At 35.6% G+C, this 14,369-nt stretch overlaps 2 protein-coding genes and 1 long non-coding RNA gene across 6 annotated transcripts in view; 1 reads left to right on the forward strand and 2 right to left on the reverse strand.

The window, feature by feature from the left end:
• Nucleotides 1-1,286: 1,286 nt before the first annotated feature.
• On the reverse strand, nt 1,287-8,322 carry THAP1 (THAP domain containing 1). Its single transcript, XM_039853649.1, has 3 exons — nt 8,039-8,322; nt 4,865-5,060; nt 1,287-4,310 (listed from the first exon to the last, which is right to left on the reverse strand). Exons 1-3 carry the CDS (start codon nt 8,107-8,109, stop codon nt 3,936-3,938), a joined length of 642 nt encoding a protein of 213 aa, XP_039709583.1. The 5' UTR covers nt 8,110-8,322; the 3' UTR covers nt 1,287-3,935.
• LOC120595509 (uncharacterized) lies at nt 7,940-10,045 on the forward strand. Its single transcript, XR_005650879.1, has 2 exons — nt 7,940-8,153; nt 8,285-10,045. It is a non-coding gene; the product is annotated as an uncharacterized LOC120595509 (long non-coding RNA).
• Nucleotides 10,046-10,751: 706 nt separating this feature from the next.
• The window catches only part of RNF170 (ring finger protein 170), a 28,165-nt gene continuing 24,547 nt past the window's right edge, over nt 10,752-14,369 (reverse strand). For all 4 annotated transcript variants that reach the window (XM_039853647.1, XM_039853648.1, XM_039853645.1 and 1 more), the window contains exon 7: nt 10,752-13,619. In XM_039853647.1, the coding sequence (XP_039709581.1) occupies nt 13,350-13,619 (270 nt within the window). In that variant the 3' untranslated portion in view covers nt 10,752-13,349. The remainder of the gene's footprint in view (nt 13,620-14,369) is intronic.

Raw genomic sequence — 14,369 nt, forward strand, 5'->3', positions numbered from 1 at the left:
ATGGAAACTTTGCCCTATAGGAAAGCTAGGGAGAGAGGTGACCAGGGTCCCAGTATTCTTGGCCTGCTGTACCTGGGGTAGAACCCCCATCCTACGAATGGGAGCTGGGTGGAGAAAGGGAGTCCTGACCTCTTGGCTGTTCTTTCCTGGAATTTAGCATTTCCAACAGAAAGCTAGAGGGGCCTGAGAAATACTGGAAGACTGTTCCTCTGGGAGATACCACAGTCCTTGATTGGGGATTGAGAAGAGAGGGAGCATTGTCTTCTTGGCCATACTCACCCAGAGTGGAGTCTCTGCAGCACTGATGTGTGTGTGCGGTGTGTTGGTATGTATGTGTGTGTGGGCTGGGGGTAGAGGTGTAGGAAGAGAATAGGTTGTGACATAAATGCCACACCTTCTTAATGTTCTTAAATTTAGGTTTTCCTGGATGTTTCATTTGTTGTATGTCCTTAGGACAATATGAAGAGATTTTAAATGGTTGTTTTATTTTTCATGGTTATGGCAGGTTATGGTGGGGAGCATGTTGGAGCTTATGTGGCCACTCCACAAGTCATTTGTCTATTTATTATTAATACTGTAGTTTGTTTCACCAAAACCAGTTTAAAACAATGAAAGTTTATTCATATCCCTTGGGATATTTAAAAAACGAAATTTTGATAATCTCGAAACCCAAAATACTATGAATTTAGAAAATAAAAATTCTCAATAGATTTTTAGAGTTTAAAAAGTATTTATCATTCAGAAAAGGATCTCCGTAGAATAAACCACATCCAAGGTAAAACAAGATACCAAGACTGGAATTACGGGACTATTACTTCAGGCAAACTTTTCTGCTAAAGTACAATAATTATTTTTGTGCTTGTCTGTGAATGGCTGTCTGCTCTTTGCTATTTTCCTTTCACATCAAGAATTGCATTTTAATACACGACTATATGAAACCATAATACCCAGAAACATTAGTTACCATCAGACAAGAGCAATGCTCTTCACTCCTTGCTCATCCAGTTCACTTCCCAATATTAGGAACAGTTATAACCAAGCAGGCAAATCTGTTCATTTTTTCTCCTTTAAATGCTATTCATGGCTGGCTATCTTTTAAAAATTCTGGAACACAAATGGAATTTCTTTTTCACAGATCACATGGACTTTAAATACAATATTTTATGTCATTACTGATTTGATAAAAGCCATAGCTGTTGGGTATGTGTGTATAATTATTTTGATAACTAGAGATGATCAGAGAATATTAATTTAACCTAAAAAAATCATATCAAGTCCAACTTTCATTTGTCTTCACCAATATTATTTTACTACTAAGAAAGGGATTACACAAATTATAGTTGAAAGAAGACAATCTCCTCATGTCCTTGGATTTCCGAGTAAAAAGTTTTGCTAATAACTTTAAACACCATTGTTTCTTTACTGCAATGACAGAAATATTTTTAGCACACATAACAGGTATACAATTAGTAAACATTTAAATTATTTTACAAAAATTTAAAACTTCTTTAATATAGAATTTGACAGTTCAAACTATGCAGCAGTTCAAAGTGAAGTTTATGTTTGCATTATAAACAAGTATAAAAAGAGTGGCAACTAATTCTATTCTAATCCAGAAACTCACTTTAAAGAATCTAAGCAGAATAATTGCTTAAATGTAAATGACAAACAGACAGATGACCACTTGTTAGGGATATTTTACAATGAAATTTCTTCAGGGTTTGGAGGTTGGGCTAGTGTTCGATGATTTCTAAGTCCTTCTAAATCTAAAATTCTATAATTCTATAGTTTTCCAACAGCTCTATTAAGAAAGTTATTTTTTCTCACCTTTGCCAGATTGTCACACATAGGTGGAAATTTTAGTATGTTACTATATGCGCTTAAAATAAATGTCATCTTTCAGAATATGCTGCAGTTCACATAAGTCTTCTCCCCATTTGTTCCAGATTGAGACTTTGTCCCTGTTTGTTTCAGATTGAGTTTCACTATGCTTGAACAGGGCCTACTTTAGCCTAAATGCTCTCCTTTTCTTGGCAATGTCATAATACAATAGACAAAATGAACTTTAAAAACATGCAACGAATGTTATATCTCAAATTCAGAAATAAGCAACTGTACCTCAAACTCTCTATATGTAGATAAATTACTTAAATACAAACAGTTGTACATGTTGCTTGCTCAGTTCTCTCCAAATAGGGATCTATGTCTTGTTATGAAAAGGAAATAGCTTCAGGTTAAATAATGCAAAGATGCTAAATAATTATGATCACTTTTACAATTCAATGTTGGATTCTTGGTTCTGGAAACACACACACACATGCACACAGGTTTTATGTAGATGACAATTTAGATCGAAAATATGTACTTTGGAAAATATTCACCCACATATCTTTCAGGAATTATTAGAGATGAGATGTAAAAACGAACTACTTGGAGACTTTGTGACTTCTAAAGTGACAAGATCCATGAATAACTGGAAAAACTCCTCTGATTCACTGCAGTTAGTTCTAAATGTTATCAGACTATATAATTTCAAGTAATCTTCTAATCATAACTTTCTATTTTCAAAATAGTGGTTCACCAAAAATCAAATCTCTATGAATCAAAGTACTATCACTGGCAGCATGGCAGTGAATTACACTGAAAACCGGCTTTACAAGACATTTTTGAACATCATTGTTTTCTATCTTTAATACTGCCTTAAAAGGTCTGTTATTCTTTAGGTATCTCAGTGTACTCTGAAATATAATTATAGTTGGAACAATTATTCTAAATCTAAGCAGATAAGCCCTATGGTAGTATTTGTTTACTCAGAACATATTTGATTTCAAATATATGTAAAATTTATCACAAAGTCAGGATACAATTCACAGTTTAAACAGAAACCTCAATGTTTAAATCTCAACATTCAGGCAAATAAACCCTACATATTAGGTTGCTTTTGAATACAGATCATTCATTTCAGTAAATAGAATATGATTTCTAACTTGTGTTAAAAGTAATCATTTTTTATGAGAAGCCTTGACCAATATCAATTAGTCAAGGTCAATAACACCATATTACAGTACAAATCAAACTTTACTGACACAACCTATTTGTTAGAGATTTGGATACAATTATAACTGCAGTTGGGGAACTGATGTCCCTTACTTGGCTCTGGGGTAATAAGAGAAAAAGACATACCATAGATTGGGCCCCCATTTTTATTACTTCATTGATAACACCTAACTTGTTTATTAAGGAGCGTTTCTTCCACTGGAGATACACTTCTAATTTCATAATGCTACGCAGTGCAGAAAAAAAGAGGGGCCCACTTTTAAAAAATCCATCCTTTATAAAGTTACTTAACCATCTTAATTAGGTATGGAATGACTTCATTTTCTGGCTGTGAAGACAGCCAATCTTTTTTTTTTTTTAAGTATTAACTTGCCAATTTATCTATGACAAGTGATTAAGAAAGATAAATCTTCTGATTTTAAAAATGTGTGAATAAGATTATATATATTCTGAAAAGTTATGTCCCATGATATAACTCATGCCTCTGATTTAAAATATAAGTTCTCTCAATAAACTGCATTAATTTTAAATTTTAAACTTAAGTCATCCTTACTGTACTGTTCTCATTCTCTTTCCTTTATTTTTACATTATTTCTATAAATACTCAAAAAACAAAAATCCCCAATCTTGAAACCAACTTACATTGGAACTCTGAGGTTAATTTATAACTTTTAAAATATTTTGTTAAAATGTAAAAACCTTGAAATTACAAACAAAAAACAATTTTACAGTATATATCTAATTTATTTTTTAAAAAAATATTCTGAATTGTTTTTATACAAGTAATCAAGTATTATTTTTTCAAATGAAACTCTTTTATAGGCTAGAAGAGGGTATGTGGTATTGCCCCATTAAAAACTAATACAAATTTAATTTTTTTATGCTGGTACTTCAACTATTTCAAAGTAGTCATTTGGGAGAATCACATAACCTCTCTCTGATATGTCGTCTTTCTCTTTCTGGAAGTGTACAACCTCTTTTAATTTTTCAAGCTGACGTTCTTGTCTTCTGCATCGCTGCTGTGCAGTCTTGAGTTTCTTTCTGAGTTTTTCTACTTGTTGTTCTAGCTGATGAATTCTTTTTCTCTGGTGCATTGTATCCTCCACAGTGTAGTTGTGATCACAGAAAACTGAAAGATTATCAGGGGTCTGAAGAGGAGGCATTAGTAATCCAATAGCAGCATCGACCTGGGAAATGGGAGGTGTTAAAGGAGCTGGGGGAAGTTGTTCTTGCGGCTCCAACAGATCTTCCTTCTAAAACAATAATGCAGAGTATGTTTGAATTTAGTAACTAAATATAACGGTTTAAAAGAATTTATCTGTGGAATTTAAGAATATTAAACTTTTTTTTAATGAATCCTTGGTAAAGAAACATTCCAAAATGAGAAAATAGTTTGCTTTAATTATACTTTTCTACCTGAAGAAGAAATGGGATGCGAGAAAGAGAGAGAACAATTAACAAAATTTAATTAAATACTAAGCACTTAAAACTGATGGGGGGTCAAATACTTTGAAACTGAATTGTCACTGATAAAAACTAAAACTGATCAACATACAAGTAAGTGTATAGAGTGATCTTAAAGTAAATTACAAAGCTTGCTTGAGCTTCTTAGTGTGAGGATATTTAATTTTAATAAACTGTATTTTGTATTTTTTAAAAGTATATCACTATTTATAGTGGTTATTTACAAGTGATAGCTTCCAGGTAACATTTATTTTCTAACACTACTCTGAATTTTCCAAATTTTCCACAATGTACACATTAATTTTATAAATAGAAAATAACCCAATATTTTAAAACACGTTACCTTGTCATGTAGTTCAGTGCAAAGGAATATTGTGGGTACAGCATTCTCTTTCAGTAACTTGTTGTTGCACTCCCTCTTAAAGCAGTCTGGAGTAAAGTGTTCTGAACAAATACTGCTGTACTTGGTGGGCTTAAAGTTTTTTCTTCTGACAGCTTCCTCCCATTTTTTACAAAGACTGGGTCGAGTAAGAGGAAACCTAAGAAGACGACATAATTCAGTTCTCTGATCTGACCTTATTAAAAAAAAAAAAGCCACATTTAAACTTTCTTGTTTAGGAAAGAACTATCTTACACTGGTGTTAATAAACTAAGGAATATTTGATTAAAACACTAGTTCTGCCTTTTTCGACAATTTTTAATTGTGCCTTCATTCACCTTAGTTCATTAAAACTGTATTTGTTTTAGACCCTATAAAGTAAACACCAACTAATGTGGGATATAAGTCACCCCTCCCAGCATGGTTGTTTTGTTTTTTAAAAAGCAGTATTTCTTATAGAAATCTTGTTGATCACACAGTAGTCATAAAATGTACGGTATAATGATGTATACAATTTAAACAAGACAAGCTTATTAAGACTTTAACATAAAGTAAAAATATATGTTTAGTTGGCTACACTGATAAGAGTAGGTGATGAAAGGTTGACGGCAGAGAGGCCCATAAGCAATAATATGTTTTTCCCTCCATTTGTTACAGTAAATAACTTTCAATAGCAGATACAGGTATTCCATACACATCTATATACACAAGGGCAAACCATGTAGCTCTCCTATCTATCTCATTTATTATTATTTAACTTTTTATACTGAAGACACTTAAAGTTTCAAGTAAAATACATACTACAGGGCAAATTTGTATTAATTTTTTAGCAGTGATTTTCTGTGTACTATAAAACAAAACTGCATGTTTATAGCTATGTACTGAGAATAAGAAGCTTCTAGGGTTCTTAGAATTGTCTGATGAATATGAATTAATCAAGTTATAGTTAAATCATAATGATAAATAAATTATTTATCTTAATCTACTGGAATTTGTCCATTAGGCCCAGATAAAGAGAAGTAGGAAGGGTTTAAATTTATTGTGATTTTACTTTTCCTGGTCAATGATTTAGTAAATGGCGGTGGGGGGAGGAGTTGGAAAGAAGCCAAAGAAGGATGTTTCCACTCTATGCTCCAGTTTCTCTCCCATGTGAGGTATGCTGGAGCCTGACTCTGCTGTTATCATGAGGCTCTAACTGATCTTTATGACGGTCCCTTTTCTTTGTGCGGCATAGCTCTTCCCTCTGCCACCATGAAGAAACTGGGAAATGAAGTACTTCTAGAAGATCCCTGCTAGAAATGGCCTCTACAAGTACAAACAATGGTAGCAACCACTGGTAAAGTTCAGCACCTAGGGCTTTCTGACTCAAGGACTACAGTGCTCTGGTTGTTTGTGAGGTTCTACTCCCCCCAACTTTGTTCTTTTAGATGAGGGATGAGTGTTGAAAGTTATCCCTTCCTTCGATTCAATTAATTGTTTTAACAGCCAGCAGAAACTCATAATTCTAATGTGTGAATGTCATCTGTAACTAGTGTCCAGTGCCAGTGAAGGGTTTTCCATATTTTTAGGTTGCCTCGGCCGTGTCATTAGAAATGAGGTGGGGAGCTGAATGCACGTGATTGTGTCACCATCGCCGGACCTATTCCTACATTTTGAAAGTACTAGAGAGATCAATTCATCAGCTCTCAGAAATTCCAATAACTCAAGAACTGGATCCTGGAAGTGTTAAATGTTCTATTCCCTTCTCAGAAGGGAGAAACATCGTCACTCTCAAAAGTCTCCCTATGCTCTAAACACTCTTATTTCTGTACGGTCCCCCTTGTATTCTATAAAACGTATAAAAATGCATCCACATCCACTGTTAAACATAATGACCTCGACCAAAAAAACTGAAGGAATATTTTAAATTCTGCTTTTGTAATTATTTAACTATGAATAATTCATCTAATGTACCACTGGTTCTAATTTCTATCATTTACAGTATGGAATTCTTGCAGATTTTAATGTAAGTATAATAAAATTTGTAAATACTATAGAATTTGACTGAAGGAAAATGCCATCATATCAAGTCATTTCCATTTTGTGGTTTTCAAGAGAACATTTTTGCTCTAGGACTTTTAAGTGTAGCGCCTTCTGGACAAAATAGTCCTGAAGACTGTGAGGCAGGTTCTTCTTTAAGGACTTCCTCTGTACACCCAGAATAGCTCATGTCGACCTTTATTATAGCACTTGATCAGGGCCGTATTACTATTGTCCATGTTATCATCGTGTGCTGAAAACATAAACAGCAGCTCAGTTTTTCTTCTGCTTCCCCTCTTGGGAATAACCTTCACATTTACCTAAACCCGAGTAGGAGTCCTATTGAACTAATACCGGGAATATTAGTAGCTATAGGAGTCTGATACCAGCTCAGTCACTTATTTGTGCGTGGCTTCAGACAAAAAAAGTTTCATCTATAACGTACTATATTTAAGCATTACTGTTTTCCTCTATGATAAGCAACAGCTTTGTCCTAGGTTCAAGTATTCATCTTAGCAGTGCCAGAAACTGTGTAAAACTTAAAAGTTCCTTAAATGTTGGTTTCTAGAAGTTGGGTCAAAAACATCCTTCCTGAAATCCTGGTGAAGAGTCAATCATTAAGGATGCTGGCCTCCCATCCATAGCAAGGACGAAAAAGAGTGACTTCTTTTTAAAGGTCTCTGTTTCTATTACAAATTTAAGGGTTATTACCACCTGGCTTTTCTATGACCCATAGAAATCCAGATTTCTCTCGGCCTGGAGACCTCACGACCTGCAGGGCATTGCCCGCGCGGGCCGCAAACCCGCCAACCTCAGGCGGCGAGCGTACCTCGCGCGGCAGACGGGAATCCTGCGCGCGAGAAACGGTCGCCGCGGCGACGCGCGCCGAGAACGCGCAGCCGGGGAAGTCAGGGCGCGGACACAGATCACAGGCTGGCACGCCCACCGCTCCCTAGCCCGGAGTAGACCCGGAGGAGCTGCCGCCGCGCCCCGCCCCTGCCTCCGCCCCTCATGTTAGGTCTCGCGCGGACGCGCGCCTGGCTCCGCCCCCGAGCCTAACCGGCCGCGCGCCCCCAGCCCGAGCTGGGGCCGGCCCCGCGAGGCGCGGTGGGTACTTACTTGTGGAAAGAGACGGGCTTATCCTTATCGTATCGGTTCTTGCAGCCGTAAGCGGAACAGGACTGCACCATCCTTCTGATCCTCGGTCGCTTCACTTCTGCCGTCCAGCAGGCAGGTGAAGCTATCAATGTTGCTGCGCTCGGCTTTGACACCCTCGCTTCTTCTGTAGCTTTGGCCAACAGTTACAGTGATGATAGTCTCCCTCGGGAGTGACTAATGTGCCCGTTTTGTTGTTTGCATTAGCAGAAGGACCACAGCCATCTCCCATCTCCCATCTCCAAGATGGCGGAGGCAGCTTCAACCTCACCTCTCGCGAGGAATTCGTCCTGCTGTCTCTGATTAGCCCTGAGGTCAGAGGTAACGGTCCCTGGGAAGCAGGCCATTGGCTGACGCCCGGCGTGTCGCGTGATGGGTTGAGCGTTGCGGAAGTGAGCGCGGCCTCCAAGCTTCCGGAAGTTTACCTTGGAACAGTCGCTGGGAGAGCGGAGTTTGAATACAGGCCTCGGCTTTGCCGCCCCTGTTTTCTTGGATTAATTTATCAGTGGTGGTTTAGAGTGGAGAGCAATACGGTCTGTTGAGTCTGCTGTCCTACAGGAGGAAGGTGTAAAGCTGATGTCGTTGGGTAATTGTGCCCACTTCTTTAAAAGGGCAGCTAGTTGTATATGATTTGTAAAAATGTTGATGGAAACAACCCAAATGCCTCTTATTAGGTGAATGAATAAATTCTGGTATAGTCATACAATGGAATACTACACAGCAGTCAAAATAAAAACTTAACACACAATATGGGTGATTCTTACAAATGTTGAATAAGTCACACAAAATAGACTACATGATTCTATTTTGTGTAGAGTAATAAAAAAAGTAGGTAAAACTAGTCATAAGAGGTTACTTTTGGGATAGAGGGAATGAAGCGGGGCTTAATGGGATGGTGTTACTATCTTTACTGAAGTGATGGTTAAACTGTTCACTTTATGATAACCATCTCATCCTTAATTTATAAAATAATGTACTTTAATAATGTACTTTAAATGGGCCGACAATATATGCAAAACTGCCTTTTTTGAGAGAATGAGAGATGTTTATATACTCATTTGATAGCTTCGTTTGACCAGTAACCATCAAAAATGAACGTATGCCTTAGCTTTATATGACCATTTAAGGGAAAGACGATAAATAGGGATAAACTGAAGGTTAGTTAGAAGTTTGATGTTTTTTAAGTCTTAAAGGGCCAAGAGCTAATTATTTACTAATATAACACTTTTTAAGGAAAAAATAAAATTTAACCCTTAACATATAAGAGTTTTGTCACAATTATTCTAGAAGGATAAACTTTGTCTTCTTGTTTGATAAACTGAAGAAAAATAAATCACTTGTTTTGACATAATAGAGGGCTAAGGGCTAAAGATGTTTTTTTTAACTCACTGATTTCTAACAGTTTAGATTTTAATTTCTATCCAACTATGCTTTTTCTATAAACTTTTATTTTAAAAACTACCCTAGCGTTCATTCTCTCTGGGCCTCATTATCTGCAGAGTAAGACTATAGGATTAAATGAAGAATTCTTAATTAGGAATCCATGAATTGTCAGGTCTCACATCTGCAGAAAATAAATCAAAATTATACATACATATGTATATAAACATTTTTGGGGGGAACTATCCATAGCTCTCATCTGATTTTCACAGAGAAGACACAAACACTAGCCAGTCTGTAAGGACCATTACGGCTCTGATATTCTAGGATTAGTGAAATAAAATTAATTTTCATGTAGATATAAGTTTTCTCTTAAGACTGATTAGAAGGCTGAATGCTCTGAGCTGGGTATCAGGTATTTTTAAAGTTTTAAATTTTGTTTTTAAACATTAAAATCTAAACCGTTAGATGTCAGTGAGTTTAAAACATCTTTGGCCCTTAGCCCTCTCCTACATTATATATTACAATCTCATCAAAAGGACTACAGCTAACTACCGCTAATCTGAAAAGGAATAAAGCAAATGTGCTCAATGTCTTCTTATGGTGTTTCTTCTTATGCACCAACCAATATGGGACATGGGAGAAGTCAGAGGTTGCAGTTGAATGAAGACATTGACTGATAACACCTCAAATTTGCTTGCATTCTAGAACTCAATGCTTAAAACAAACATTGATGCCACAAAAATGGTCTGGTTCTGACAGAACAACATAAGCTTAGTGATTGTCTTGATCTCTGTGATTGTCAGCAGCCCTTAAAGCCTGCTGGCCTGGTCCTTGGAGACAAGTCTTAAGGCCTTCAAACTTTGCCATTTCCTATTTTGACTCAGTCCCAGCTTTATAAGTTGCTGTTTAGCAAAACAGAAGAGTCTAGAGAAGGGAGAGTGTGTTGATACAAATATAAGGACACAGACTCAGAAAAGAACATTTCAGTTATCAAGTATACACTGAAAAGGAATAAGGGTGGGGAATGAGAGTGCAGGCCTAATCTCTAATTCTAATTCCACCCTTCTTGGCCAGAATTAATATAGATTGTCCAGATTACATAATTTTCCACAAAAACAAAAACATTTCTACTTTTTAAATTTAAAAATAAGCAAAATTAATTAGAAATGTGATGAGATACTAGACGCCCATTAGTGAAAAAGAAAGTCTCACTACAACCATTATATTGAATGCTATTTCAGGAGTTCTGAATTTTAAAGGAAACAACATCAAAGAAACAGGAAAATACCTACTCTTTTTAATTTTAGATATATTGCTTTTATTTAAAACAATACTGCTTGACAAACTCTAAATCATGAAGTTTGAACAAAACCATCAATCCTCTACAACTCCGTGAGGTAGGTATCTGCACAGCTACAGGGACCAGCACAGTCCTTTTTTCCCTTGTTGATTTCAAAAGCTGAGAATTAGAGTAGCTGAAACCACTGTTTTAGTGGGCAGTTAGAGCAATTGTGTGTTTCCTCCTCCTTGTTCCCCGTAAGCCTGCCCAAGTTACCATCTGCTCCTGGGGTTGGACCATCTGTTTTTACAGTATTGTTGTTTACAGAACTCCAAATTCTTGCTTTGATTTATATGATCTCACTCTGAATCATAGAAGTATTACTGTGTTTAAAATACTGATTGACTCCTTGCTTACCTACTTATTTACATATTTTCAGATCCCTTCTATATTATCGGTGATCAATAAAGACAAGCAGGTCTAAAATTTTGAGATGTCAGTACGTTCCCTTTTAAGTTTAATAAGACTTCAGATCATAGTGTTTTTATATGTTACAAAAGTTGGTACAATACACCTCTACCAGGAAAGTCTTAGAAGGAATTCCAAATATTACAATAAAATTATTGTAACTGGAAATGTGACACTTAAAGCAGAACACATGCACAGAAAATGAAATTCTTTCAAAAATAACATTGCTATATGGCCCCACATCAAATCTGTAATTGGTAGGAAATGCATTTCTAGTCTAGTGTAACAAATTCCTACTCATAAGTTTTTTAAGTTGGTAACTGCAGCTGAAATGTTTGTGAAGTATGCCACCCTACAGAACTTTGATTTAAAAGTGGAGAATTAGGGTTCATGAAGTCTTGATATGTCATCTTTCTAGACCTTTCCTCTTAGGAGCGCCCAAGCTATTCTACTATAATTTGTTTCAAAAGACCTCAGTTTCTCTCCTGCCTCCCCTCTTTGTAGTAACCTTCACATCTATCTGAACCCATGCAGGAGTCCTACTGAGAGTCTCATACCAGTTCAGTCACTTATTTGTGCATGGGTTCAGACAAAAAAACTTTCATCTGTAACACTGGGATTTCTTTGTTTATAAAAAGGAAGACAATGCCCTGCCTTCTTCACATAACTCTCTTAGGATAAAATGAAAAGTATGCAAGAAATTTCTTTAATTATAATGTGCTATATTTAAGCATTATTGTTTTTCTCTAAGACAAGCAACAGTTTTGTCCTCAGCCCAAATTAAAAAAACACTATTACTGATATTTTACTTAGCATCTCATTAGTTGATGGCTAATCTGATTAACTTGGGAGACTGTGACAGATTTGTTCTTTTTCACCCTATCTGTACATAGTGAGGCTCACTAATACATGAATGGACAGTATGATATCAGTGATTGCAGATGACAGAGCTAATACCCTGGGCATAAATGACCATCTTGCTGTCTAGTTTGCTAATGAGAAATGCCAGCTGAGGGAGTTAGGATTTCGTAATACTTGCAGTTTTGATTCTTCTCAAACAAAACTGCGGAAGAGAGCATTAGATACTTATGCTTTAGCCATTAAAAAACCAAGCTAACTCTCCTATTGAATCACCTCAGACAACATTTGCTTATTCAGTATAAGATCTGATGAATCTGGACTACATGCTGCCATCTAGGGACAGTATGACAAAAGTTTTCTGACAAGAGAAAACTAACCAAATCTGTCCATTTTTTGCTCTAGCTCACCAGTAATTTCTCTTGTCAAATTTAAAGTTTTCCTAGTACCCTCCTAAGGTCTTTGATGCTCCAGCCATGAAGAATCACTCTTCTCAGAAATGCATCAAGCTACTATGTATTTGCAGTATCACCCAGGTTCCAGAAAAAAATTTCCTTTACAAGTTACTTTGATATACTATTCTTATAAAAGGACCAAATTCTTGTTTAAATGTCATAACTGAGATCACAAGTGTGCTGACTGGAGGTAAATGTCTAACATCTTGTTAACTCTTCCACTGATTAAGAAGTAGTCTGTAACTGGAATGTGAAATCAAATTATAAAGTCAACTTTTTTCTTTCACTTTCAGCTGATAACAAAGAACTATATCAGAATGGAAAAGCAGAACTGTTCCAAATGCATAAAACTTAGCTAATACTAAAAGAAACTCATTTTCCCCAATATTGCGCAATGTTTTATTGTAAAAAATATTTAGATGAGTCTAATAGCAATATATTATTATATAGGTACCCACTGAGAAGGATAAATTGGAAAACGTGTACATTTAACAATATCATACTATACATCCAATTAATCTGAGTAATTTAGGGGAAAAGAAGAAGATGAATATATCCCTTTTTATATAATTCCATATTTTTTCCAGAGACTTTATGGACAGCACAATCAAGATACAGTTGTAAATTATTATAATTCTAACCTTAATATTAGAACCTGCAACATTTAAAAATTCCAGTCATATATATTGCTAGGTATTTACCAAATGATAATCAACTATTTGTCATACAGTGGTTTTAAGTTTGTAACATATTATTCAAATACTTTCTACTGCCATGGGTTCTTTTGTTTGATTTTACACATTAGCTCAAATATTTTAGTAAATTCTTTTTTTCACCTGTTTAGTCTCTGTGTTACCACTTCTCGATACATGATAGAGATGTAGATGAGCAACAAAAAGATGACAAAGAAATCATCTAAAAAGCCTAGAATTCCAAACAAGGCTTCAGGTACAAAGTCTAGAGGTGATATAAGATAGAAAAAAGCTCCCATTAAACAAAGTATTATCCTGATACGGAACATCCAGAAAAGGCCCCCGACTGAAAACATTTCCCTGAATGCATGTCTCAGTAAAGTGGGTAGATCCATGATTCTTTCCATAATCTGGTAGGGGGAAGAACAAATATTAAGATTTGGCATCTAAGTGTCAGACTTCAAATATAATTTTCTTATAACATGCAGACAGTTAATATGAATTAAGGAGTTTCCCATACTGATTGAACACCATATTTTTTAGCTATGCATTTTATTTTTAAGTACTTCTTTGATTACTAGGTTCTTATAAAATAGGTCTTACTGCAGATAATTGAAAAGCAACTAAAATGATGACAAACTTAAAATACAGGACATCATAATATAAAACTCAAGTTATCTCTAATTCGAGTTAGAAAAATAAACTAAATGAAGAACCTAGTGTATAGGATTAGAGTCTGAGGCTTATGCTCAAGTCTCAGCTTTAAAGTCACAGATCTAGGCTTGAATTCACAATCACTTATTAGCTAGGTGACCTTGGGGAAAGTTGTTTAACCTACTAGAGACAAGTCCACAACTAACTGAGTATTTATGTGCCATGAGGACTTTTAAGAACTAAAAGAGATACTGTATATAAAAGACCTTTATAAATTGCTGGACAATATGTAAGTAGTATACATTAATGATACATTAACTTCAACAGTCTAAGAATAGCAATGAAACTGATTCCTTTTTAGGATGTTTATTCTGCTTAGCTTGAGTTTAAGCAGATTACTGCCATAAAGATTTTTAAAATGCCAGCCTCTACCTTTCTGAAAATGATTAAATTTCTGAATGTTTACAGAAACACATCAATCACTAGATTTTTACATAAGTGAGCAT

The sequence above is a fragment of the Pteropus medius genome, unplaced genomic scaffold (assembly GCF_902729225.1).
Source record: "Pteropus medius unplaced genomic scaffold, Ma_sr-lr_union100, whole genome shotgun sequence".
NCBI classification, from domain to species: Eukaryota; Metazoa; Chordata; class Mammalia; order Chiroptera; family Pteropodidae; genus Pteropus; species Pteropus medius.

What these genes read in the sequence shown, in the direction of transcription:
- THAP1 (XM_039853649.1), bottom strand. Translation starts at nt 8,109, where the DNA reads ATGGTGCAGTCCTGTTCCGCTTACGGCTGCAAGAACCGATACGATAAG. An exon ending in AAGCCCGTCTCTTTCCACAA is followed by an intron (nt 5,061 to 8,038) that starts GTAAGTACCCAC and finishes TCGTCTTCTTAG; the next exon opens with GTTTCCTCTTACTCGACCCA. An exon ending in GCACTGAACTACATGACAAG is followed by an intron (nt 4,311 to 4,864) that starts GTAACGTGTTTT and finishes TTATTGTTTTAG; the next exon opens with AAGGAAGATCTGTTGGAGCC.